Here is a 23,954-nt window from a genome sequence, read left to right on the forward strand (position 1 = left end):
TTTAAGCATGACTACGGTGCCGACCGTAGTGACGCCTGCGCATGACGAGGCAGATACCAGTGCTGATTTCAGCACAAACTCGATCAACTCGACTACGCGCTCCGACCTGGGCCGCCGTGACAGCAAGCGGGGCCACCACCGGCGCCGCAGCAGCAGTTTTGTGATGGTGCAGCAGGTGCAAGAGACGCCCGACCAGGTCGTTGACCAGGAGGTCTCGCCGAATGCGAACGCCGAGTGGGTGAACATGAAGGGTGTGTAGTGCTGCTAATCCAGGTGCCTGGGTCATTCACGTCGTGCTGATTGTCCTGGCCAAAATGGTGATTAACGAGATTCCCGGTATCTCGGACTCGATCCGGTGGACGATGATCAACCTGGGCTACATGGCCGTCTCATTTGTCATGTTCCATTTAATCAAGGGCACACCGTTTGACCAAAACAGCGGCGCGTACGACCACCTGACGCTCTGGGAGCAAATTGACCAGGGCTATCAGTACACGCCTGCGAAAAAGTACCTGACGAGCCTGCCGATTGGGTTGTACGTTGCCTGCGACGCTTACCCAGGTTCCTGCTCTCCACGCACTATTCCCACTATGACCCGTGGCTCTTTTGGCTGAACCTCGGCGCGCTGCTCCTGGTTCTCTTCCCCAAGCTTCCCATCGTACGTGGCATGACTAACGCAGTTGCATCGCTCGCGCCTGCTTATTTTCCCGTCGCAAAGCACGGGAACCTCGACGCCGGTCGAGGCCATTCCATCTGATGTGAAGTAGTAGCAATAGCATGAACCGTCCTTTTCCTCTGCGCCCGCGCCGCGCCAAGGGCGCCGCTCCGCACGCGAATGTGTGCTGGATTATGATTGGCTGGATGCATGGCCTAGATGAACTGATCCCCGCACCGCACCGCCGCTTGTCGTACACCGTGTGGGATGCGGCATGGCTGGGAAAGCACGCCGCGCGAGTCCTGCTGACCGATCGGGGCCACGTACTACGCGCGTACGTGGCCACACGGCAGAGATGTCGACAAAAAATAGCGCACCCCCGTCCATTTTGCGGAATCCCATCGAGCGGCGGGGGCGCACTCCGGTCCAGGCGCATGTTCGCGTCCGCGCCCCGCTCTCCCAGCGTATCAAGCTATACCATAATCCCCGCTGGAGAAGTATCGTGCTGACCGGCCTGCCACGGCGGCACCCGCTGCGCATGCCGTGGCTCAGCACGCGTGTGCGCCGCCAGTCGCCGCTGCGCAACGCCGTGTCCGACGACGAGGGGAGCGAGAACGAAGAGCCGATGGATCCAGAAGAGCTCGCGGCGCTGAACGCCATCATTAATACGCGCCGCAGCATGGCCGCCGCACAGGCGCTCGCGAAACAGACGCAGGCGTCCAAAGAACTCGTGCGGTCCTACTCGCTGCCGGCGCACCTCACGGCGCACACCGGCACGCCGCCGATGCTCGCACTCCAGGCAGACGCGACACGGCATGCGTCGACGGCCGAGCGCAGCATCCGCTTTGCGCCGCTCCCGCAGCCGACCATTGAGATCGAGGCGGCAGACGAGCAGCAAAGCGCGCTGTCGTATGACGACGAACGCGGCTTGCGCCTTTCGCGCAGCATCAGCACAGGCGCCCTCGGCCTGCGCTCCTCCATCGAGCGCGCCAGACTCGGAATCGAGGACGACGAGCGCCGCCCGCGGTCGTGGCGCCTGTCGCGCACCGGCCGCGCACGCTCGCCGAGCGACCAGAGTCCCCCGCCGCGCACGCTCGAGGAAAAGATGCGCCGCCGCGAAATGATCCGCGCGACGCGCCCGGGTGGCACGGGCATGGTGACGCTCCTCGACGGCGAGCGCATCAAGGCACGGCAGGTCGGCGACCCGGACCACGAGCGCGTCGTCGGCGAGGACGTCCAGGCGCAGCTCTGGGGCTTTGCCGCGCTCGAGCGCGCACGCTCGCGCGACGGCGAACTGCCGCAGCTGGGCCTCTCCTCCGCCAAGGCCGAAGAGGTGCAGCGGCGGCACGAGAGCGAGGTCGAGGCGCTCGGCGCCGAGGCACTCGCGCACGTCCGCCGCGAGCGGCCGCGGCGCGGCGACGCGGGCACCGTCCCCGGCGACGCGGGCCGCGGCCGCTCGCGGCCGCACAGCCCGGACCATCCGCGCTCGCGCAGCACACCGGGCTCGTCGCGCAGCCACTCCGAGGCACGCGATACGGACGCGAGGCTGCACGAGCGCGTCCGTGCGATCGATCTCGCACGCAGCTTCAGCCCAGAGCCCGACCCGAGCGTGAGCATTCCGATCCCCGAACCCTACCTCCCCCGGCGCCCCGACGCGCGTGGCATCAGCGTCGTGCCGCTCCCCCAGCTTGGCCGGCGTCCGCAGCGCCCGCGCGAGGGGCGCGCGTGGGCGGACTGGGACCTGAGCGACTCGGACGACGAGTATACCACCCCCGCGTCGCAGTGGCCCGTGCGTGCGACCGCGCGTGCAGCCGAGCAAGAGGTCGTGCACGGGCGCCGTATTGCGCAAGGCGCACGGCAGTGGGGAGGCAGCGATGCGAAGCATGTTGCGGTGCGTGTCGCGGCGCACGCCGACCAGGACGAGTTCTGGCCTGCGCCGAGTGCGACGCGTCGTATTGGGGCGCCGCGGCGCGCGAGTCTGTCCTATGGCGGCCTGATGTACAAGTAGCTATTACCCTCGCCATTCAAATTGGATATCACCCGAGGCCAGCAGCGGGTCCTCGTCCGTGTCGGGCGACGACGGCGCGGTGCGCTCGGTGCGCTCGGTGCGCGGCGGCGGCGAGCGCGGCGGCTGGCTGTACTCTTCCGGCGGCTCCGACTGGGCGCGTGTGCGATCGCGGCGGCTGTCCTCGGACGCGTACAGCGACGGAAAGAGGGGCGACGGCGACGTCGCGCGCGACTCGCCGCGGCGGCGGCGGCGGCGGCGCGCGGCGGGCGACAGGCGCCCGTCGTCGTCGTCGTCGTCGTCCTCGTCCTGCTCGTCGTCGAGCGACTCGGGATCCTCAAAGAGCAGCTGCTGTCGCGCCTCGTACGGCGCGCGTGCACTGCCGAGCGACGAGCTGAGCACGCTCGCGGGCAGCATCGCGTGGTCGTGCGCGTCGAGCGACCGCGGCCCAAACTCGGGCGAGGCGGGCGGCGGCGAGGCGGCGCCGCCCTTGTCCTTTTTGCGGCTGACCAGCTTGGAGAGGCCAAAGCGCGAGAAGCGGCTCGGGCGCTCCTTTGTCTCCTGGTCGGCGGCCGGCGTGGGGGGCGAGAGGAGCGACGCGCTACTCTGGCGCGAGCTGCTCCGGGGGCTGCGCAGCGCACGCAGCGCGGGCGACGTCGGCTGCACCACCGCCGGCACGAGCTCGTCGTCGGGCGGCAGCTCAATGTCGACCGCCTCCTGGCGCCAGTAGTTAAAGTCGGTATACGCGGCGGCCTTTGCGTCGCGCGGCTTGTGCACGACGGTCGGGGGGAACATTTGGTCGACGAGGTCCGTCATGTTCGGGTAGGACGACTTGTAGCCTGCGAGCTCGAGCAGCTCCATCTTCACTTCGCCGTTCGAGTCAATGGTAAAGATGCGCGACGAGGGGATGTTCACGCTGCGGTAGCTCAGCGCGTCCGTGATGCGGTTGCCAAAGCCGGCGTAGAACGGTGTGCCGGTCTCGCCAGACGGCGCGTTGCGTGGGTCCTCGCCAAAGAGGCGTGCAATGTCCCGCAGGCACGCCATCTTGAACACCTCGGGCTTTTTCAAGATGACTTCGCGGTGCAGACTCGCCATCAGCCGGTCGGGGCTCATGATCACCGGGCCGTCGGGCAGCCGGAAGTTGTTCTGGTTGATATTCGTAAGGTAGTCGCGCGTGATCTCGGCCTGGCCAATGGCGCGCGACGTAAGGTACATGAAGCGGTAGCCGTTCTTGGCAATGTCGTGGTAGAGCTTTGCGATACCGAGGTGCGTCCAGTCGCGGCCCATCAGCGTAAAGACGTGGCCCAGCGCATCGGACTTGGTAATCGTGCCGTCAATGTCCGACACGACGACAGGGTGCAGACTGTCCCACAAAAAGACGCGCGCACGGCACGTCGCAACGCCCGAGTAGGACGACGTCACGGAAAAGGTAATCGTGTTCGCGCCTTTGCGCAGGCCCAGCTCTTTCAGCTGGTCCGACGTCAGACGCAGCGTCTTGACATAGGTCTCGGGCACAGGGTCGCTCGGCGGAGGCGTCGCCGACGCACTGCGCATCGGATCACTCAGCTCCATCGCCGTCGCCGACTTGGCCAAGGGCGCGGGCGGCGCATCGTCGTCCACCTCCGCCTTGCTGCTCCACAGCCGGTCCCACACGCTGCGCTTGCCGGGTGCACGCAGCGTCTCTTTGGCATCCGCCGCGCTTTGCTCGCCGTTCCGTAGCATGTGGCGGTACATGCGGAGCGTCGAAAACATCTCGGCATCCGAAGCCCACGTGTGGTACGACTCGTTGTGCCGGATGCACAGGCGCGCATCGTCCATCATCGAGTCGTCTTCCAAAAAGCGCTGGAACGAGACGCGCGCTTCGTCAAAGAGGTAGGCTTTCTCTGCATCGTCCGCATCCTCAAACGAGGCAAAGTTGCACAGCGACAGCTCAAATGCGTACACCGTGCTCGAGTCCATCTGCAGCTGGAACAGGTAGGGGTCCGTGTCGGAGCACGCAAGCGTGCCGACCGCCTCAACATCGTCGAGCTGCGCATCGCCCGACGCCTCGGCGCCAGGAAGCAGCGCATCGTCCTGCACGCCAGACGTCTCGCGAGGGGCCTCGTACATGTACCGCGAGCTGCGCAGCAGCGCCGAGTCACTCAGCGACACGGGGAGGTGGGGGCGCTCAGAGACGCTCGCGGCCGCCGCAATATCGGCCATGTGCACCGACGTATCGCTCGCACGGCGCGAGTGGCCGTGGCGGGTCGGCGCCTCGGCACTGAGCATCGACTCGTGCGTGGGGTGGACGACCTGGGAAATGAGCTGCCGCTTCCACACCGGCTGCTGCCGGTCGAGGCGCTCGCCGTAGCCGAGGCTGCCGTTGCCGCCGTGCCGCCGCGAAAGGGGCATCTCGGCGGCAAAGCGCTTGCCTTGGTCCATCGCCTGTTGCTGCTTGTTCTGCGTGACCTTGTAGCCGTCCATATCGAGCAGGTCCATAACAACTGCGTAAGTAGGAACAACGCACCTTGCTTGCTCGCGTGCAGTGGCGTGTCGCCGCCCGGCGGCGCGCTCTCGAGCTCGTGCGCGGGGACATCTTCGGTCCCGGCACCGAACGGCGCGGGGTACTCTTCCGAGTCGACATCGTTCCCTCCGTGCGTCTCGCTCTCGTCCTTCGCGGGACTGGGGGGCGAGGGCGAGTCGAGCGCCGCTTGCGACATGCCGAGGTCGAGCGGCTCGAGATCGTGCGGCTTGGGGTCCACCGGCTCGGACGTCGGTCCGACAATCGGACTTGTGACGAGCGCGGCCGGAACTCCTTCGCCCGCATCGTCAATCTTCATCACAAAGAACGCCTCGCCGTTCTCGCCGACTTTCATCGCAAACGGCAAGGGGTCCGAGGAGCCGTTCAGATGGAGCGTCACCTGCGTAAGAAGCAGCACGTACCTTGCGCTCATCGGGCCGCAGCACACTCATCTTTCCGAATCGCACATGGAAAGGCGACGCGGCGAGCTCCGTGGTCCGCCGGCGCTCGACAGACTCGGTACCGTCGGCATGCGTGACTTTCTCGTCGACGTCCACTTCACGCTCTACGACAATCACATCGATCGCACCATTCAGCGTCGATGGATTAATGTTTGGCGTGATGGTGTTGTACACAGAGGACACAAGCTTGCCCACATACTGCATCGCTTCCACCCTCTAGCGACCGCGCAAGCAAAGCTGCCAGAAGCCTGGGGCACCGAGCACGGCCCTGACGCCTCCACATGTCCCGCTCACCACGTGCGCAGCCCTTGCGGCGTGGCGGCCGACAAAAGTGGCGCGTGGTGGGCATGGGGCGAACGCTGGGCGAACGCTGGGCGCACGCGGCGTACGCGGCGCGTCTGGACGCGAGGAACCGCGTGGTATTTCGTAGGCAAAGCTCCTATTCATAGCTACTCTTGGGTATAGTTACGCGCTAGGCTCCGCAGGCGCATCCGAACGACGGCGCTGCAGGTTACGACGGCGCTTGCGGGGGCGTTCGGCACGTGTGCGCGCATGATCCGCATCCGAGGGCGGCGTGTCAGAATCGCTCGCGGCCGCGAGCAGTTCGCGGCGCGAGAGCTTAGGCTCGTCGGAGCGCGACTTGGCCCCGGCACGCGACTCGCCGCGGCTGGGGCGCGTAGGCGACGGCGCAGCGCGTGCAGCGGCTGCAGCGTCCGTCGTGTGCCGCGGCAGGCGGCGGATGGGTTGGGGGGTCGGTGTGGGGCGCGGCTCATTATCTTCGTGGTCATTATCGTGGTGCAGCGTCTCGAGACGCGCAGTCAGGTAGCGCTCGACGTGCGAGTCGACGCTCGATGCACCAGGACGGTGCACATACTCCAGCGTATCGCGCAATGCTTGCGCATAGCCGGACTGGAACGATTTGTGGGTATTTTCCAGGCCTTTTTTGTATAGGTTGGTCAATTGCAAAGCGGCGACTGCGATAAGCACGGAAAAACATACCTCGAAACTCGGCAGTGAGTTTCTCATCGTGAGTCCGACGCAGCGCATCGTGTGGCTGGTCGGCAGACGTCTCCAGGCTCTCGCGTAGATTGGTCAAGTCCATCCGTGGCAAAAAAACAGGGCGCGGTTGCGCCGAGACCAAAGGGCGTATCACGTGACGTCTGTGCGGGGGCAAAAGAGAACTGCAGCAACCAGGATTCCCGCGTGGTCCCCCACCGCAGTACTAACTAGTCGATACCATGCTTAACTTCGCAGATCGGACGGGATACGGTGCTTTCATGGTTCTGTGGCCGCAGATGTCTGTAGGTATCCGTGTCAGGTATATAACGGTTAAATTAGGGGTCAAGCGAGCGCGCGGCGCAAGACAAGCGAACAAGCACGTTCTCGTATAATACACATTCCCACTATAAATTACTCGTCGTCCTCCTCTTCCTCTACCTCAAGAGGGCACTTGTGGCTATACACCACCATAGCAACCACATTAATGACAATAAATGTGGTGGTGAGGATCATGGGGAATTTTATCTCGGCGAATTCAAAAATCACCGCGTCCAGCTGCATCAAAAAGGCCGAGGCGGGGACCAGGCTCTTTACGACAGGGACCGCGCACCGGTGAATTAGGATCCACCAGATGCCAAGAAGGAACACGCCGACAGGAACAGTCACGGTCAACGAGGCTTGGTAGTAGGGAATGCGAAGCTCCTCCCCTTCCTTGAGCTTGGCAGAGACAAGCTCGACACCAGCAGCGTACGCGGCAATGGCCATGAACAGAATAAAGTGCGTGTATCCGTACCGCAGCGCGTCCCTAAACGACCGGATCGCGTGGTGGTGCGACGGCCAGAAATAAATCCACCACATACCCGCACCGATCGCAAAGGCAAAGACAAATGTACCCACAAGCTTGGCTTCGATCTCGACCCCTTGAAGGGCTTCGGAAATGATTTGACAGGCACCGTTGATACTCTCACCGAGCTGGATTAGCGTAAAGCAGCCGTAACGCTCGGTAATATGGTGGGGGTGCCACGTCGTCCGGCCACGCAGCTCAGCAAAGGTAGGAATCAGCAATTCACAGGCGGCAAACACAATAAACAGGGGGATCGCAACGCCGAGGCGCTTGGGAAAGACATAGGCCCATAGAATCCACAGCACTTGCACGATGGTAATCAGGATCGCATAGTAAAAAGCAGCACGGCCAGCACGGCCACCGTTAATAGCAGCACGGAGCCATTGCGAGACCATACCGAAGCGCATAATCACGTATCCGATCGCGACAATCCTAAAGTCGCCATTCGTAAAGTGGGCTTCCTCGCTCATCTCGCCATTCGTCTCGGGCTGATGCCCAAACGCAGGTTTAATGCCGGCGGCATGGACCAGCACACCGGCCATTTGGACTAGGGTCAAGAACCGGTACAGCCAGTCGTCGGTATCGAATGAAGTCGCGAACCACGTGTAATTCATCCATGCCCACCAGATCGTAAAAAAGATCATACAGAAGTAGCCAAATCCAGCCGCGGCATGACCGCCGCCCTGTTTCAGCGCGTCGAGATACTCCTTTGTTACAATTCCGACCGAGATCACAAACACTAGGTCAAAGAACAGCTCGAGCGAGCTTGCGGTGCGGTGAATTTCGCGCGGATCACGCGCCTTCATGGGCTTGAGCTTGATTTGCCGCAGGAATCCCTCGAAACGGCACGGCTCGTCCGAGGAGTAGGGCTCTTCAAACACGCGCGGATTCTCATTGTAGGTTGTAGGCGACGAGTCTGGCAACCTAGACGTCGCCTTGCCGGCGACGGATCCCTCGGGGGTCGCCATGACAGTGAAGAGACAAAATGACCCGTCGGTCGTTATGCAAGTCGGCCAAATGAGTGCAGGTCGCCAAAATTATTGCAGAAAACCAAGTGGAGGCCTAAATGAGCGTCCGGGGTAGGCCAAGCAGCGTGCGCAGTGCAGCGGCGATCACTATGGGTGGAGGAGCGCGTGCCAGCGGACGGGCGCAGCACGGCCATGCATATGAGTGCGTATGCAGACCACCGACGGGCGGCCGTGCGCACAGAGAAAGGGAAACGCGGTAGCGGCGAGCTGGGAGAGCAGCCGCTCGCATTGCTCTCTTGTCAAGGCCTGGTTGAAGCCTGTGTTAGTAGCGCAACGTACGAATCGCACTGTGGCATACATGCGTCAACACCAGGTGCACGGCGAGGGCAGGGAGGTGGCGGAGCGCGGAGAGGGCGCTGGACGTGGAGCGGGGCGTATGGGCGACACTCGTGAGCCATGTATCAACGTCGCCGGGAGGTTGCTCGCAAAACGCCGCGAGGACACGGTGCAGAAGCGGGGCATCCGTAGCGAGGCGCGCAAGGACCGTGGGCACGCCGCGCACGAGCCATGCGTCTCCGTTTTCGGCTAGGTCAAAGCCCCAGAAGCGGATGGCACGGAGGTGCGCAGGCGCAAAGGCCGCTGCAATCGTGGGAGGGGTTGTGCAGACGTGCGTGTTCGTTTTTGCCCCGCCCATTTTCGCCTCGAGGCACGCAAGGACATAGGACGTGACGAGCTGCTCGAGTTTGACGCGCTCGTCGGCCGCGTGCTGGTCGATGAGGAGGAGGGCCGGTGTATCGCCATATGTGCATGCAATGTACTTCTTGTCCACCTGGCCGACGACGCGGGCAGATTGCAGGGCAGCTGCAGGCGGCATCGGCGCCGCTTCGGCCGTGGCGGGCGTGCGCTGCATCGGCGGGGGGCGGGGCCTGGGTATCGAATTTGTAAAGAAGCGGCTGGTATGGGGGGGTATAGGCCGCCGGGGTCGTGGTGTGTCGTGTACCTCGCCAAGAAGTGTCGAAAAGAGCGCGTACCAGTTTCGGGGCACGGGCTCTGTGCTCGGACGGGCACTCGGTTTGATTTTGACGTTCAGCACGTAGGCGAGGTGGTCGTGGGGAGGGCGGCGTGGCTGCGGATCGAGGAGGCGCTCGACGTGGGAGTGCAGAGAGCGGTCGCCCGCCCATATACGGTCGTAGGCAGCGCTGTCTTGCCACGGGTACACGTCGGCGTGCCGTGCCTCGCGTGCGGCTACTGTGCTCCGGACGCCCCGGTCGCGCGGAAGGGGCGTGCCGTTGAGCGAAATGTGCTGCTGAGATTGCGTCGGGCGCATGGTCCCCGTGCACCCTTCTAGGACAATGTGCCAAGTGCCGACGACGCACTCTTTGTGCATTTGCTTCGAAGGCATAAAAGCGGCGCTTATGCTGCGTGCGCGTGCCTCAAGCGCTCGCACGCGCGGCGCATGAACGAGCCGTGAAGACCTGGTGTTGAGGCTGAACGAGACTGAAGGGTGGCACAGCGCGATTGCGACGACGCACTGGCGCATGCGCCGCAGCTCGGCCTTCTTCCTGCTCTCGAGCACGCGGCGGCGTACCGGGATCGTCGCGTAGAGGTCGCGAAGGGTGATGGCACATCCTACGCGTCGCGATCGCTGCGGCGGAGCGATGCCGGCATACAGAACATGCTCGCCGCGCTGGAGCAGAGTGTACGATTTCCCCCCCGCCGTCCAGTCTAGGTCAAGCAGCGCGAGTGCTGCGGCGTCGGCCAGTGTGCCTTCGTGCACACTGCACATTCCGTGGGGAAGCCCTTCTCCATTTTGTCGGCAGGTCAGCGTCCATGCCTCGAGGTCGACCCCGATTTCGATCCGCGTGGCACCCTGCTGGAGGGCGTCGACAAGCAAGCCATACACGAGACTCGCCCACGTTGGGTACCGCGCTGCGGCACGCACGCCGGCCGCCGTGCCCCACGGCAGACGGCGCATGCGCGGCATGAGAAAAAGCGCCGATTTTCCCGATTCGACGCGTCTCGATGAGCGACGCGACGTTGCTGGCCGCGTGCCAGTCGGCCCTGCGCCGTCCCTTTCCTTTGCAAGAAGGCGGCGATGTGCGCATCCACACTGCCTTTAGCCACCCCCGCCCTGTGCGCTCGCTGTACCCCCTTGCGCACATCCACCCCAGCGACGGACAGGCGTCGAGTGCGTCGGACGCGCCGACTGTCTGGCAGGAGCATGTGATGGTCACCGCAAGCTGGAAGGCGGGCGACGACGAGCGCCTGATGTACGCACTCGAGGCATACGTGTACACAGTGCCTGCCGCTGGCGCAGGGCTCTTGTACATATCCAAGCTGGACTCGACGGGCTACGGCCCAACGGTGCTGCCGGGCCGCACGCACTTTCCCGACGCGTACCGCCACGCCCCCAGCATCACCACTGCGCTGACTGCGGCGACGATTGCGTACTTTGCGTCGCGTGCACACTGGCGCATGTCGCCGCACATCCGCCATGTCTCGGTGCATGTGCTCGCACGCGCCCAGGCCGCGTACCTCTTCCCCTCGTCGCCCGACAACAAAGCGAAGCGTGTCCTGTCGGACGCCGCATTGATTCGCTGGTGGCAGGCGTGTCTTAGCGAGAGTATTGCGCAGGTTCGCGAGGCGCATCCGGCCGACGCGGTTTCCGCGTACTACGTGATCCCTGGCTATGCGCGTCTCGACTCGCACCCCCTCGTTCCCCTGCTAGCGCCGGGTGCCGAGCACCCGCCTGGATCGCGCGGGTCCAAGCTTTCCGAGGCGCAGTGGGTCTATGGCCACCCCTACAGTGCGCTGGGCTCCGGCAAGGCGCCCGACGCGCTCCCCTCGCTCCCCCTTCACCCCGCTCCCAGCGAGGAGCGCACTGTGCACGGCAACAACGTGCTGCACCGCCGTACACTCTCGACCATGATCCCTATATTCCCCGACGACCCTAAAGGGCGCTTTATTAACGAAATGTGCGCGACGGCGCACGAGCCTGGCAAGCTGCCAGCGCCCGGCGAGGACGGCGCGCGTCTCTCGCTGGAGCACCGCGAGGCGATGGCCGAGCGCCAGACGCTCGACCGTACGAGTGCCGATGCGTTTTGGGAGCGCATGGGTTTCCGGCAAGAGTGCTCGTCCGGCAACGCCGTCGGCGTGTTTGTCGTGGGTGTCAGCCAGAGCAAGGAGGCGGCCCGTGCGCCGGCTGACGCCCCCCCGCCTTCGGACCGTACGACGCCGCCCGCGCAGCCGTTTGCACTCCCCCACCCCATGCTCGAGGATCTGGTCCTCAAGCACCTGCTGCGCGACGCCTGCCACTGGTCGGATGCCGATCAGGCCGTGCGGCTCACCGGTCAATTCTACCAGGCGTTGGACCGTGCGATGCGGCGCAAGGCCAGTGCGGACACCACGGCCGACGAGCTTGCCGGGCGCGGTGAGATCTGGGACATCTGTAGTCTACCCTCCGCACCGCCCTCGGTCGCGGCGGCGGGCAAGCGGAGCGCCGATGCGCACGAGCCACCTTCCGCGCCCGCCGCGCCCGTTCGAGTACTTTCCGTGAAGCGAAAGCGGCGATCGTAGTGGAGGTGGTTTGAGCACGTTCATGCACGTGCCACGTAAGCGTGGGCGAAAAATTTCTTTTGGGTTGTGCGCTGTCAGGCGTTCCCTCCCTACCGCATACTCCATAATGAGCTCTGCCCCTGTTGAATTCTTTACGCTCAAGCTCATTCCCGGTGAGATCTACCACCTGGACACGATCCGTGACATCCAGATCACGAATGTCAGCTACTCGAACCCCGAGTCGCTGAGTGGCAAGAAGCGCACGGTGCTCCGTGTGCACTACGCCGGCAGCCCCCTCGAGATCGACGACGACGACGAGGATGACGAGGAGTTCGACGAGGACGACATTGCGGAGATCATCGACGACGAAGACGATGAGGATGACGAGGATGAGGACGATGAGGACGACGAGGATGACGAGGACGACGAGGATGACGAGGACGACCTCGACCTCGACGACGACGAGGACGACGAGCCTGAGTTCACCGAAGAGGACTCGTACGTCGTGTGCTCGCTCATTCCCGAGAAGGTACGTCATCTTTTTTGGACGCCACTAACCCAGGTCGAGCAGGTGACCCTCAACCTCCAGATCTGCGAGGAGGAGGAGGTCGGCCTCTCTGTCTCGGGTGACGAGCCCGTGGACATCATTGGCAACTACCTGCTGCCTGCCTCGCTGAACAACCTCGACCCCGAGGACTACGACTACGACAACCTCTACGACGACGAGGACGACGAGGACGAGGACGATGACGAGGACGATGACGAGGGCGCGATTGAGCGCCGTGCCATCCTCGGTCCCGAGTACGACGAGGACGACGAGGATGACGAGGACGATGACGAGGATGACGAAGATGACGAGGACGAGGAGGACGAGGACGAGGACGAGGACGAGGATGACGATGACGAGGATGACGAGGTCATCGTGATCCCCTCCAAGAAGCGTTCGGCCTCGGACCTCGACGCCGACTCGTCGCTCATTGACGAGTCGAAGCTGAGCCGCGGCCAGCGCAAGCGCCTCAACAAGAAGCTCAAGAACGAGTCTGCGCGCGCGGCTGCCCCCACGGTCGAGGAGGAAGAGAAGGTGCGCGATCTTTTGGCCCGTTACATGTTGGCTAACGGGTTGTTGGAATTTGAAGACTAAGCTTCCTTCTGGTTTGATCATTGAAGACAAGAAGACGGGCACCGGTCCTACGGCGAAGCCTGGCCAGCGTGTTAGCATGCGCTATGTCGGCAAGCTGCAGAACGGTTCCATCTTTGACTCGAACACCAAGGGGAAGCCTTTCTCCTTCCGCCTGGGCAAGGGCGAGGTGATCAAGGGTACGTAATCCATCCTGCTCGTCTCACACAGGCTGGGACCAGGGCGTGAAGGGTATGCAGGTCGGCAGTGAGCGCCGCCTGACTTGCCCTCCTCACCTGGCCTATGGCCGCACCAAGCTTCCTGGCATCCCCGCGAACTCTACGCTGATCTTTGATGTCAAGCTGCTCGAGATCAAGTAGATTTGTAGCATTGTGACCCGATTTTTCGGCCGTAGCCACGTGCTCTTCACCGTCATGCCGCCCAAAGGGAGTGCACGACCGACTGCTAGCCGTGGCGCACGGCGCGCCACGGACACGCGCAAGCGCGCCGCCGAGGACACGCCGAGCGCGGCGAAGCGCGCGCGCACGACGATCACAACGCTGAATGCTGCGCCCGCGCCGGTGCCTGCGCTCCACGAGTCGGACCTGGAGCTGGGCAAGGCCGGCGAGCGCACGATGGGCGCCATTTTCCATACGCAGGGCGCCTTGACGCCTACCAGCGGCGATGTCGTTGCGCGAAAGCTCTTTGTCTGGGGCACCGGCGAGGCCGGCCAACTGTCGCTCGGCGGCCCGGACGACGACAATATCAACAAGCTGACCAAGGGCAAGCCCTTTGGCAACAAGGGCATCTCGCAGCAGACCGACGCAGGCGACTTTGGCTCGGGCGGCGCCGAGGTCATTACGGCCGGCGGCATGCACACACTTCTCATCGATGCCAACGGCCGCATCCTGTCGTGCGGCAGCGACGACCACGGCACGCTCGGACGCACGCATCCCGCCAACTCGGACGAGACGGAGGAGGACGACTACTATGTGCTGCGCCCGGTCGACGGCATCTCGCCGAGCGGCAAGGGCGTCGCCGGCGCGGACGGCCAGGTGGTGCGCTTCCGTGCGACGCGCGTCGCCGCGTCCGACGGATGCAGCGTTGCGCTAGACACGGCCGGCGCGCTCGTCGCCTGGGGGCACTTTAAGGACGGCGAGGGCAAGGTGTGCTTTGCCGACAGCGATGCACCCGGTGCGGCCAAGGAGCAGTGGTCGCCAACGTCGCTTCCTGCGCTGGCCGACGAGCGCTTTGCGCAGGTCGCCTGTGGCGAGAACCACGTCATGGCGCTCACGCTCGACGGCCGCGTGTACTCGTGGGGTCTCAACAGCACCTCGCAGCTCGGCCGCTTCGCGAATTTGTACCGCGTCCGCGCGCAGTTTACCAAGCGCGATCCCCCGGCGAACATGCTGCTGACGCCTGCCGTAATCCCGGAGCTGAAGCGCATTGTGCACATTGCCTGTGGCTTGAACGCGAGCTTTGCCGTGGACGCCGACGGCCGCGTGTATTCGTGGGGCCTCAACACCCGTGGCCAGACCGGCACGGGCAGCACCAAGGACAAGGTGACGCGCCCGACGCGTGTTAAGGCGCTCGAGCCCACGCACCTCGACGGCGCGCGCGTCGTGCAGATCGCCGGCGGCGAATTCCATACGGCGTTCCTGCTGGACAATGGCAAGGTGTATATCTGTGGCGACGGCGACGAGGGCAAGCTTGGCCTGCCTGCGTCGCACCCCGCTGCGGCGAGCGGCGCAGCGCCGCTGCGCACGCCCGAGCATGTCCCCTTCCCTGCGGCGCCGGACTATGCGCCGAAGACGGCTACGAACGACGGCCAGACCAAGATTATCGGCATTGCTGCTGGTCTACGCTTTACGTTTGCTCTCGCGGCGGACGGCACGCTGTACTCGTGGGGCACGACGTCCGACGATGCTATGGGACAGCCGGCGGCCGACTGGGGCGCCGACCAGAGCAAGTCGACGCCGACCGCCGTGCCGATGCCGGGCGAGCCGGGCGCCTGGTCGATCGTCAGCGTCGCGACCGCCGGGCAGCACTCGCTCGCGCTCGCGGCACGTGCGCCGTAGCCGCGGCGTGTGCGCGCTCGCGTGGCATCATGCCCGATCATAGGCGACGAAAATATCATCCCCGATTTCGATTAACACCTCCACTGCGCGGTGCGGGGGGGTTCAAGCCGTGTTCGGCGCGCGCCCCCTTGGTGCGAGCCGAGTGGCGAGGGACAGAGCGAGGGGCCTGGGCAGTGTTCTGAGTACATAGTCTATGGCATAGTGCCTATGTGTTTTCGCGCGGTACGACGTCGTGCTGTGCGATTTTGTTTGCCGACCAACGCGTCGATCCCTGTGCCCCGCGCACACGCGCCCTCTGTAGCCCCGCTTGGCAAATAGAACGTGGCATTATTTTTATCAACGTAACGAGACCGCGATCTTCGTGAATTTGCAGCGGCGGGGGTATTTGCGCCGAGCGAGCAATTTCTGTCGTTTTCGCACCCCCGCGCCCAAAACAACAAATTACCTTGCCTGATCCCGTGCATAGCTACCTTGCTTCCCTCCACCACTAGACGCGTCTCTGTTCGACACGTCCCCCGCCTAAGTAACACGATGCCGGCTGCTGCCTCGACTGCTAAGGGCGTCGCCAAGAAGGCGACCGCCGCCAAGAAGGCCACGGGCCTGACCTACGAAGTATGTATATTCGACTCACGCGTTAGGATATGATCAAGGAGGCGATCATTGCGCATGGTCTCGAGGCCCGTCTCGGTCTCGGCCGCCCTACGATCAAGAAGTTTATCCTGGCCAAGCACCCCGACACGGGCAGGATCCCTCTCGCGTCGTTCACCTCGCACTTTAACCAGGCCGTTACGCGTGGCGAGTCCAAGGGCGTGTTTACGCTCCCCAAGGGCGCGAGCGGCAAGGTGCGCCTCGCGGCCAAGGCGCGCGCGGCCACCGACAAGAAGACTGCGGCGAAGCCCGCGGCAACGAAGGCGCCCGCGAAGAAGGCGCCTGCAAAGACTGCCGGCAAGAAGACTGCGACGAACCCTGCTGTGAAAAAGACTGCTACCAAGGCTGCGCCGAAGAAGACCGCCGCGAAGGCCACCGCGAAGAAGGCGCCCGCGAAGAAGACGACCTCGAAGCCTGCCGCGAAAAAGACTGCAGTCAAGGCCGCGGCCAAGAAGGCCTCGAAGCCCGCCACCAAGGCTGCCAAGTCTACCGCGAAGAAGGCGGCCAAGCCTGCTGCCAAGGCTGCCAAGCCCGCTGCAAAGAAGGCGACCAAGCCTGCTGCCAAGAAGGCCACGAAGCCTGTTGTCAAGAAGGCGTCTACGGCCAAGGTACGTCGCTTGCCACTAACACAGACCCCTGCCAAGAAGACTGCTACGAAGAAGACTACCAAGACCAAGAAGTAGTCATACCCCCCACCCCCCCACGCACCGGCGCGCCGCGCCTTGTAGTCCTGTACTCTGTATCGTTGTGGCCCTACCGCTTCACGTGATCTGCTGCGGCAGAACGTTTCTTTGAGTCACGACGTGGCTGGTGGATGCAGGCGTGGAGTCGTGCACGCCCCTATATTGCCTCTGTTCCTCGACTGATCCAGCGCACGCCCACTGCGTACATTGGTATTGCTAGGTTTTCTATGAGCGAGCCCCAGAACACGCCTCCGGCTGCCCCCCCGGCCGACAGCGAGGGCCCCTCGAAGTCGGCCCAGAAGAAGGCGGCCAAGCTTGCGGAGAAGCAGGCCAAGGCTGCTGCGAAGAATGCGCTAAAGTCGGAAAAGGTGACGCCTGCTGCGCCGAAGAAGGAAAAGGTCAAGAAGGAGGTCAAGGAGGAGCCCCAGTGGGTCGACCCCACCGTTCCTGGCGAGAAGAAGGACCTGTCTGCGCCGATGGAGAGCGGCTACAACCCCTTGCACGTCGAGTCTTCCTGGTTCGAGTGGTGGGAGAAGCAGGGCTTCTTTGCGCCTAAGGAGCCGAGCGAGTCGGACCCCTACGACCCTGCGCGCACCTTTGTCGTGCCGCTGCCTCCGCCGAATGTGACCGGTGCGCTGCACATTGGCCATGCGCTCACGATCTCGATCCAGGACGCGCTCGTGCGCTTCTACCGCATGAAGGGCTACCGCGTGCTGTATAACCCCGGCTTTGACCACGCCGGTATTTCGACGCAGAGCGTGGTCGAGAAGCGCCTCGCGCGCCTCGAAGGCAAATCGCGCTACGACTACGGCCGCGAGGCCTTCCTCGAGAAGGTCTTTGCGTGGAAGGATGAATACAAGGAGCGTATCGGCAGCCAGATGCGCCGCCTCGGTGCCTCGTTCGACTTCTCCCGCGAGGTCTTTACCATGGACGAGTCGCCGTCGCGTGCGGTGACGGAGAACTTCTGCCGGATGCACGAGGACGGTATTCTGTACCGTGCGAACCGCCTGGTGAACTGGTGTGTGCAGCTGAACACCACCCTGTCGAACCTCGAGGTGGACCAGAAGCAGCTGAACGGCCGCACGCTGATGAACGTGCCTGGCTACCCTGCGAACGAGCGCATCGAGTTTGGTGTGATCACCTCGTTTGCCTACCAGATTGTCGGCAGCGACGAGCGCCTGATTGTCGCCACGACGCGTCCCGAGACGATCCTCGGTGACACGGCCGTCGCGGTGCACCCTGACGATGCGCGCTACAAGCACCTGCACGGCAAGCTGCTGCAGCACCCCTTCCTCGACCGCCAGATTCCTGTCGTGACCGACTCGATCGCGGTCGACATGGAGTTTGGTACGGGTGCGGTGAAGATCACGCCCGCGCACGACCCCAACGACTACGAGGTGGGCAAGCGCCACAACCTCGCGTTTATCAACATTCTGAACGACGACGGCACGTTGAACCACAACGCCGGCTCCTTCAAGGGCGTGAAGCGCTTCACGGCGCGCCGCGCGATCGTCGACGCGCTCAAGGAGAAGGGCCTGTATGTCGAGACCAAGGACAACCCCATGACGGTGCCCGTCTGCTCGCGCTCCGGCGACGTTATCGAGCCGGTGATGAAGCCGCAGTGGTGGGTCAACTGCCGCCCCCTGGCCGACGCGGCGGTCGAAGCGGTGCGCAAGGCCGACATGCCGATCGAGCCACCGCAGAGCAAGCGCGAGTTCTTCCGGTGGATGGACAACATCCAGGACTGGTGTGTGTCGCGCCAGCTGTGGTGGGGCCACCGCTGCCCTGCGTACTTTGTCAATATCGAGGGCGAGGAGCAGGACCGCGGCGAGGGCCGCTGGTGGGTCGTCGGCCGCACGCTCGAGCAGGCGCAGGAGCGCGGCGAGAAGCTCGCTGCCGGCAAGCCCTTTACGCTCGAGCAGGACGAGGACGTGCTCGACACGTGGTACTCGTCCGGCCTGTGGCCCTTCTCGATTCTCGGCTGGCCGAACCAGACGAAGGAGATGCAGTACTACTACCCCAACTCGCTGCTCGAGACCGGCTGGGACATTCTCTTCTTCTGGGTCGCGCGTATGATCATGCTCGGCGTGTACCTCACCAAGGAGCTGCCGTTCAAGGAGGTGTTCTGCCACGCGATGGTCCGCGACGCGCACGGCCGCAAGATGAGCAAGAGTCTCGGCAACGTCATCGACCCGATCGATGTGATCCAGGGCATCTCGCTCGACGGCCTCCAGGCGCGCCTGCGCGAGGGCAACCTCGACGAGAAGGAGATTGCCAAGGCCGCCGCCGGCCAGAAGAAGGACTACCCCAAGGGTATTCCCCAGTGCGGTACCGACGCGCTGCGCTTCACGCTCTGTGCGTACACCGCCGCGGGCCGCGACATCAACCTGGACATTATGCGTGTCGAGGGCTACCGCAAGTTCTGCAACAAGCTGTGGAACGCGACGCGCTTTGCGCTGCTCAAGCTCCAGGATGGCTTCACGCCCCTGACGCTCGAGGCGCAGGACGCGTTCCAGCCGAAGACGCTCGTCGAAAAGTGGATCTGGCACCGCCTCAACGAGACTGCGAAGCAGCTCAACACCGACATGGAGGGCCGCACGTTTATGTCGGCGACCGCCGCCGTGTACAACTTCTGGCTGTACGACCTGTGCGACGTGTACATTGAGGCGATCAAGCCCATGACCGAGGCGGACGCAGACCCCGCGGTGCGCACCTCGGCGCAAAACACGCTGTACGCGTGCCTCGATGCGGGCCTCAAGCTCCTGCACCCCTTTATGCCGTACGTCACCGAGGAGCTGTGGCACCGCCTGCCCCAGCGCCCGCAAGAGACCGCCGAGACGATCGCGCTGTCGCGCCTGCCCGAGTGGCGTGCGGAGCACAGCTTCGAGAAGGAGGCGAGCGAGTTCGACGAGGCCTTTGCCTCGGTGCGCGCCGCACGTGGTCTCGCGGCCGACTACGGCCTCACGTCCAAGATCCAGGTGTTTATCGAGACGGCGGTCGACAGCACGCGTGCGATGCTCGACACGCAGCGCTCCGTCGTGCACACGCTTGTCAAGGGCTGCGAGTCGGTGTCGGTTGTTGGCCAGGCTAGCGACGTGCCGCCCGGCTGCGTGGTCGCCTCGGTCTCTGCCACGATCCAGGTGCACGTCCTGGTGCGCGGCCTGGTCGACGTCGACCAGGAGCTGAGCAAGCTCGCGAAGAAGCTCACGCTCACCGAGACGCAGCTCTCGCGCACCTCTGCGCTTACGCAAAAGCCCGAGTGGTCCAAGACGCCCGAGGACGTCAAGACCAGCACGCAGCAGCGTCTCGACGACCTCGAGGCCGAAAAGAAGGCCCTGCTCCAGGCGCAGGCCAACTTTGAGAACCTCCGCGGGGATTAAATAGCCCGATACCGATCGTACTCCACCATGCGAAATTTGACGACGCTCGCCGTCGAGGCGCTCGGCGGCGGCGCGCCGTGGCAGGCGGTTGCGCCGGACGCCGAGGCGGCTGACGGAGTGTATGTAGCGAGTGCAGAGCGAGGTGCCGAGGGGCTCGTGCGTCTCACGGTTGGCCGCGCGACGCCGAGCGCGTGCGAGGAGCTCGCTTCGCTCGCTGTCGTCGGCGCCCCTGGCAACAATGCGGATGAGATCCGCCTGTTTCAGATGCTTGCAGACGGCGGAGACGTCGCAGGGAATGCGCCGGCGCTGTGCCTTGTTACAGCAGGTGGCGATATCGTGTACCTTTTGCTCGATACACTCAAAGCAGAGATCGTGGGGTCCGTCGAGCAGGGCCTCCTTGCCGCGCGCTGGAGCTTGGACGAAGAAGTGCTTGTCCTCATCACCGCGCCGGGTGCAGACGGTGTCGCGAAGCTCTTGCTCATGACGCGCGACCTCGAAGTACTCCACGAAGCGCCTCTGTCGACCGACGACTTTGGCGAGGACCAGCCGGTGAACGTCGGGTGGGGCTCCAAGGCGACACAGTTTCACGGATCCGAGGGCAAGCAGGCCGCTGCTGCACAGCCGCGCGCGGGCGACGCGCGGGGGCCGCCAGTGCCGGAAGACGACGGACTGCCGCGCGTTGCGTGGCGATCGGACGGCGCCTTTTTTGTCGTCTCCTCGCTGGAGCGCGACGCGTACGGCGCGCATCGCATCCTGCGTGTATACACGCGCGCGGGTGTGCTCAGCGCGACGTCGGACGCGTCCGTGCGCGGCATTTCGCACTGCCTCGCCGTGCGTCCGATCGGCAATGTGATTGCCACGACGCAGCGCGCGGGCAGGACGCCGGACGGCGACGAGTGGGCGCCGGGCCGTGACGGGCGGCACGATGTCGTGTTTTTTGAGCGGAACGGACTGCGCCACGGCGAGTTTTCGCTCCGCGAAGAGCACGGCGCAGGGCCAAAGGGGAATACCTACGGCGAGGCACTTCCGACGTGGAATACGCCGCACGCGGTGCAGTCGCTCGCGTGGAACGCGGATGGAAGTGCGCTTGCAGTGCACCTCGTGCGTGGGCCACACGCTGTCGTTCAGGTCTGGACGACCAAGAACTACCACTGGTACCTCAAGCAAGAGATCCAGCTGGAAGGACTGCGAGCGCTCCAATGGCACGCCGAAGAACCGCTGTGGCTCTACCTTGTGCATGCAGGCGGCGTCGAGAAGCGCGTCTATGCCACAGATACGGTGGTATCGAGCGGAACACCGCCGCACGACGCGTCGTGTGCGGCGGTGGTCGACGGCCATGCGCTCCTCCTTACGCCGTTCCGCCTGCAGAATGTGCCGCCGCCGATGTGTGCGGCGTGCATTTTGGATACGCCGCGCCTGGAGCCGTTTGTGCCGCAGGTGCCGGTGCACGTTGCGTGGGATACCGTTGGGGGCGATGCGACGACCGACTACCTTGCGGTGCTCTTTCGCGAAGAGGTGCATGTCTGGCGCATTGCCTACGGTGTGCTGGGCAGCCGTGCCAAGTGGGCACCTGAGCGCATCGCGGTGCTGCGTGTGGTGCCCGGCGCGATCCAGGTGGCGCTCGCCGTCTCGGACTCGATCACCATCGGCCTGCTCCGCCCCGACGGCGCCGAGTGGGTGCAGGGCGGGGACCGAGGCACGCTGGCGTTCTCGACGGGCGGCGCACGCCGGCTAGTGACCATGCGCGAGACCAAGGCGCTGGTCGTGCACGGCCCCGACGGCAGCGTCGTCGATGTCGCGACCTCGTCGCCACTGCCGTCGCTGCCGACCTTTTGCGAGCGATTGGTCGTCTTTCCCGCGCCGCACGCCACGCCCCTTGGCCTGGCGCGCGACGGGCGGCTGGTCCTGCCCAACCGTACACTCGCAAAGGATGCGACGTCGTTTGTCGTGACCAACCGGCTGGTGGTCTGGACGACGTGGACGCACGAGGCGCGCTTCCTGCCGCTTGCCGCGCTTTCGGGCGACGTGCAAACGCTCGAGCTCGGGCGGCGTGTCGAGCGTGGCAGCACGATTGTGACGGCCGTGCCGAGCGCTATGTCGCTCGTCCTCCAAATGCCGCGCGGCAATCTCGAGACGATTTGCCCTCGCCCCATGGTCCTCGACGTGATCCGCGACCTGATCGACCGCAGTGAGTACGGCGAGGCGCTGCGCACTGCGCGTGCGCACCGTGTCGATCTGAATATCCTGCACGACCACAACCCCACGGCGTTCCTCGCGAGTATTCCCAAGGTCCTGAAGCAGGTCGACAATGTCGACCATATTAATTTGCTGCTCTCGAGCATGCGGTACGTGGATCTTCTGACGCAGCAACGACGATGTGACACAGACGCTGTACCGCCCCATGGTGGGCGAATCGCCCGCGGCCGACACGGCCGGCAAAGTGAATACGGTGTGCGACGCGTTTCTCGGCGCGCTGCAGGTCGACGAGCGCCGCTACCTCTCTTCTGTGCTCACTGCGCACCTGCGCAAAGACGTGCCCGACTACGAGAGCGGCCTGCGTGTCCTGCTGCGGTACAAAGACACGGACCTTGCGCTGGCCGACGAGGCGTGCAAGTACATCATCTTTCTCGCGAACGCCGAGCAGCTCTTCCGTGTCGCGCTCGGCATGTACGACTTCCAGCTTGCGCTGCTCATTGCGCAGCACTCGCAAAAAGACCCCCGCGAATACGTGTCGTTTTTGAGGGAGCTGCGTGCAAAGACGCCCGAGGCGTACCAGCGCTTTTGCATCGACGACCACCTCGGGCGGCATACCAAAGCGCTGCACTCGCTCGTGCACGCCGGCGACGACCGCGCGGACGAGGCGATGGAGTACACAGTCCAGCACAAGCTGTACCGTGAAGCGCTCGACGCGTGGAAAGGGAATACGGGCCGCCAGCGCCAGGTGTACGACCTGTTTGGCACCTACCTCGCGGCGCACCAGCGTGCCGGCGAGGCGGCGTCCGCCTTCCTCCTCGCCAAAGAGCCGCGCAAGGCCATCGACGCGTTCCGTGAGGCCGACCAGTGGCAGGATGCGCTGAGCACGGCGCTGATGGAGCGCATGCCGCGCCCCGAGCTCCTTGCGCTTGCCCACGCGCTCATTGAGCAGCTGAGCGCGCGCGAGCAGTACGAGAGCGCGGCGCGCATCTGCCTCGACCACGTCCACGACGTCGAGCAAGGCGTGAGTCTGCTGTGCAGCGCGCAGTGCCTTGCGGAAGCATCACGCGTCGCTGCGGCGCACGATCGCTTTGACCTGATCGAGACGCACGTCGGCCCTGCGGCGCTCGAAGGGCAGTCCAACGCCATGGAAGAGGCGGATGCGATCGACGAGCAGCTCGCCCAGCAGGTCGCGCGCCTTGGCGAGCTCGAGTCGAAAAAGACCCAGGAGCCCGCGCAGTTTTACATGGATGACGCCGGGCTCGAGAACATCGATATGCAGAGCGATACCATGTCGCAGCTCACGCAGTTCACGCGCTATACGGCCGCTCCGAGCGTCGCACAAACCATGTCAACGCTGTCCCTCGGCACGCGCGCCACCGGTCGGTCCAAGGCGAAGCAAAAGAAGGAGGAAAAGAAGAAGAATGCGGGCAAGAAAGGCAGCATCTACGAGGAAAAGTACCTGCTCGACTCGGTCGCCAAGCTGCTCACGACGCGCCTCGGTGCACTGCAGCGCACCACGGCGCAGCTGCTCCCAGCGCTCCTTGCGCTCGGCACGAGCCACCGCGCCGCCGCACAAAAGCTGCAACACCGCCTGCTCGCCCTCGAGGCGAAGGCGACGCAGGCCGCCGACGCGCTCGGCGCGCGCGCCACCGCGCAGGACCAGCGCAGGCAGCAGGCCGAGCACGAGCTCGTGGCCGCCGTCGCACACCTCGCGCACCAGCCCGGCGACGAAGCGGCGCCCGGCGCGGCGCTCACGGCGCTGTACGCCTCTCGGCATGCCACACGTGCGCCGGCCGCGTCGCGCCCCGACGTGTCGAGCGAACGCTGGAAGATGCATTTATTGGATACGCCGCAGGCGCCGTAGC

General features: G+C 64.5%; 11 protein-coding genes across 11 annotated transcripts; 7 read left to right on the forward strand and 4 right to left on the reverse strand.

Moving 5' to 3' along the window:
• Positions 1 to 7: 7 nt before the first annotated feature.
• MJAP1_001991 (uncharacterized protein) lies at positions 8 to 767 on the forward strand (the record flags this gene model as incomplete). Its single annotated transcript, XM_060265935.1, has 4 exons — positions 8 to 251; positions 274 to 535; positions 562 to 658; positions 681 to 767. The coding sequence occupies 4 exons, from the start codon at positions 8 to 10 to the stop codon at positions 765 to 767; spliced, it is 690 nt and encodes a 229-aa protein (XP_060121918.1).
• Positions 768 to 1,010: 243 nt separating this feature from the next.
• MJAP1_001992 (uncharacterized protein) lies at positions 1,011 to 2,663 on the forward strand (the record flags this gene model as incomplete). The annotated part of the gene is made up of 1 exon (XM_060265936.1): positions 1,011 to 2,663. The coding sequence occupies one exon, from the start codon at positions 1,011 to 1,013 to the stop codon at positions 2,661 to 2,663; it is 1,653 nt and encodes a 550-aa protein (XP_060121919.1).
• A 3-nt stretch (positions 2,664 to 2,666) lies between these two features.
• ned1 (phosphatidate phosphatase) lies at positions 2,667 to 5,825 on the reverse strand (the record flags this gene model as incomplete). The annotated part of the gene is made up of 3 exons (XM_060265937.1): positions 2,667 to 5,143; positions 5,167 to 5,560; positions 5,583 to 5,825. 3 exons carry the CDS (start codon positions 5,823 to 5,825, stop codon positions 2,667 to 2,669), a joined length of 3,114 nt encoding a protein of 1,037 aa, XP_060121920.1.
• Positions 5,826 to 6,086: 261 nt separating this feature from the next.
• MJAP1_001994 (uncharacterized protein) lies at positions 6,087 to 6,723 on the reverse strand (the record flags this gene model as incomplete). The annotated part of the gene is made up of 2 exons (XM_060265938.1): positions 6,087 to 6,595; positions 6,621 to 6,723. 2 exons carry the CDS (start codon positions 6,721 to 6,723, stop codon positions 6,087 to 6,089), a joined length of 612 nt encoding a protein of 203 aa, XP_060121921.1.
• Positions 6,724 to 7,031: 308 nt separating this feature from the next.
• MJAP1_001995 (uncharacterized protein) lies at positions 7,032 to 8,432 on the reverse strand (the record flags this gene model as incomplete). The annotated part of the gene is made up of 1 exon (XM_060265939.1): positions 7,032 to 8,432. The coding sequence occupies one exon, from the start codon at positions 8,430 to 8,432 to the stop codon at positions 7,032 to 7,034; it is 1,401 nt and encodes a 466-aa protein (XP_060121922.1).
• Positions 8,433 to 8,754: 322 nt separating this feature from the next.
• Positions 8,755 to 9,759, reverse strand: MJAP1_001996 (uncharacterized protein; the record flags this gene model as incomplete). Its single annotated transcript, XM_060265940.1, has 2 exons — positions 8,755 to 9,358; positions 9,464 to 9,759. The coding sequence occupies 2 exons, from the start codon at positions 9,757 to 9,759 to the stop codon at positions 8,755 to 8,757; spliced, it is 900 nt and encodes a 299-aa protein (XP_060121923.1).
• Positions 9,760 to 10,454: 695 nt separating this feature from the next.
• MJAP1_001997 (uncharacterized protein) lies at positions 10,455 to 11,988 on the forward strand (the record flags this gene model as incomplete). Its single annotated transcript, XM_060265941.1, has 2 exons — positions 10,455 to 11,883; positions 11,930 to 11,988. The coding sequence occupies 2 exons, from the start codon at positions 10,455 to 10,457 to the stop codon at positions 11,986 to 11,988; spliced, it is 1,488 nt and encodes a 495-aa protein (XP_060121924.1).
• A 126-nt stretch (positions 11,989 to 12,114) lies between these two features.
• Positions 12,115 to 13,484, forward strand: FPR3 (peptidylprolyl isomerase; the record flags this gene model as incomplete). The annotated part of the gene is made up of 4 exons (XM_060265942.1): positions 12,115 to 12,516; positions 12,550 to 13,068; positions 13,130 to 13,304; positions 13,336 to 13,484. The coding sequence occupies 4 exons, from the start codon at positions 12,115 to 12,117 to the stop codon at positions 13,482 to 13,484; spliced, it is 1,245 nt and encodes a 414-aa protein (XP_060121925.1).
• A 54-nt stretch (positions 13,485 to 13,538) lies between these two features.
• Positions 13,539 to 15,182, forward strand: MJAP1_001999 (uncharacterized protein; the record flags this gene model as incomplete). The annotated part of the gene is made up of 1 exon (XM_060265943.1): positions 13,539 to 15,182. The coding sequence occupies one exon, from the start codon at positions 13,539 to 13,541 to the stop codon at positions 15,180 to 15,182; it is 1,644 nt and encodes a 547-aa protein (XP_060121926.1).
• Positions 15,183 to 15,713: 531 nt separating this feature from the next.
• VAS1 (valine--tRNA ligase) lies at positions 15,714 to 19,893 on the forward strand (the record flags this gene model as incomplete). Its single annotated transcript, XM_060265944.1, has 3 exons — positions 15,714 to 15,794; positions 15,821 to 16,438; positions 16,702 to 19,893. The coding sequence occupies 3 exons, from the start codon at positions 15,714 to 15,716 to the stop codon at positions 19,891 to 19,893; spliced, it is 3,891 nt and encodes a 1,296-aa protein (XP_060121927.1).
• A 27-nt stretch (positions 19,894 to 19,920) lies between these two features.
• Positions 19,921 to 23,953, forward strand: ELP1 (Putative elongator complex protein 1; the record flags this gene model as incomplete). The annotated part of the gene is made up of 2 exons (XM_060265945.1): positions 19,921 to 22,238; positions 22,261 to 23,953. 2 exons carry the CDS (start codon positions 19,921 to 19,923, stop codon positions 23,951 to 23,953), a joined length of 4,011 nt encoding a protein of 1,336 aa, XP_060121928.1.
• Position 23,954: the final 1 nt, after the last annotated feature.

The sequence above is a fragment of the Malassezia japonica genome, chromosome 3 (assembly GCF_029542785.1).
Source record: "Malassezia japonica chromosome 3, complete sequence".
NCBI lineage: Eukaryota > Fungi > Basidiomycota > Malasseziomycetes > Malasseziales > Malasseziaceae > Malassezia > Malassezia japonica.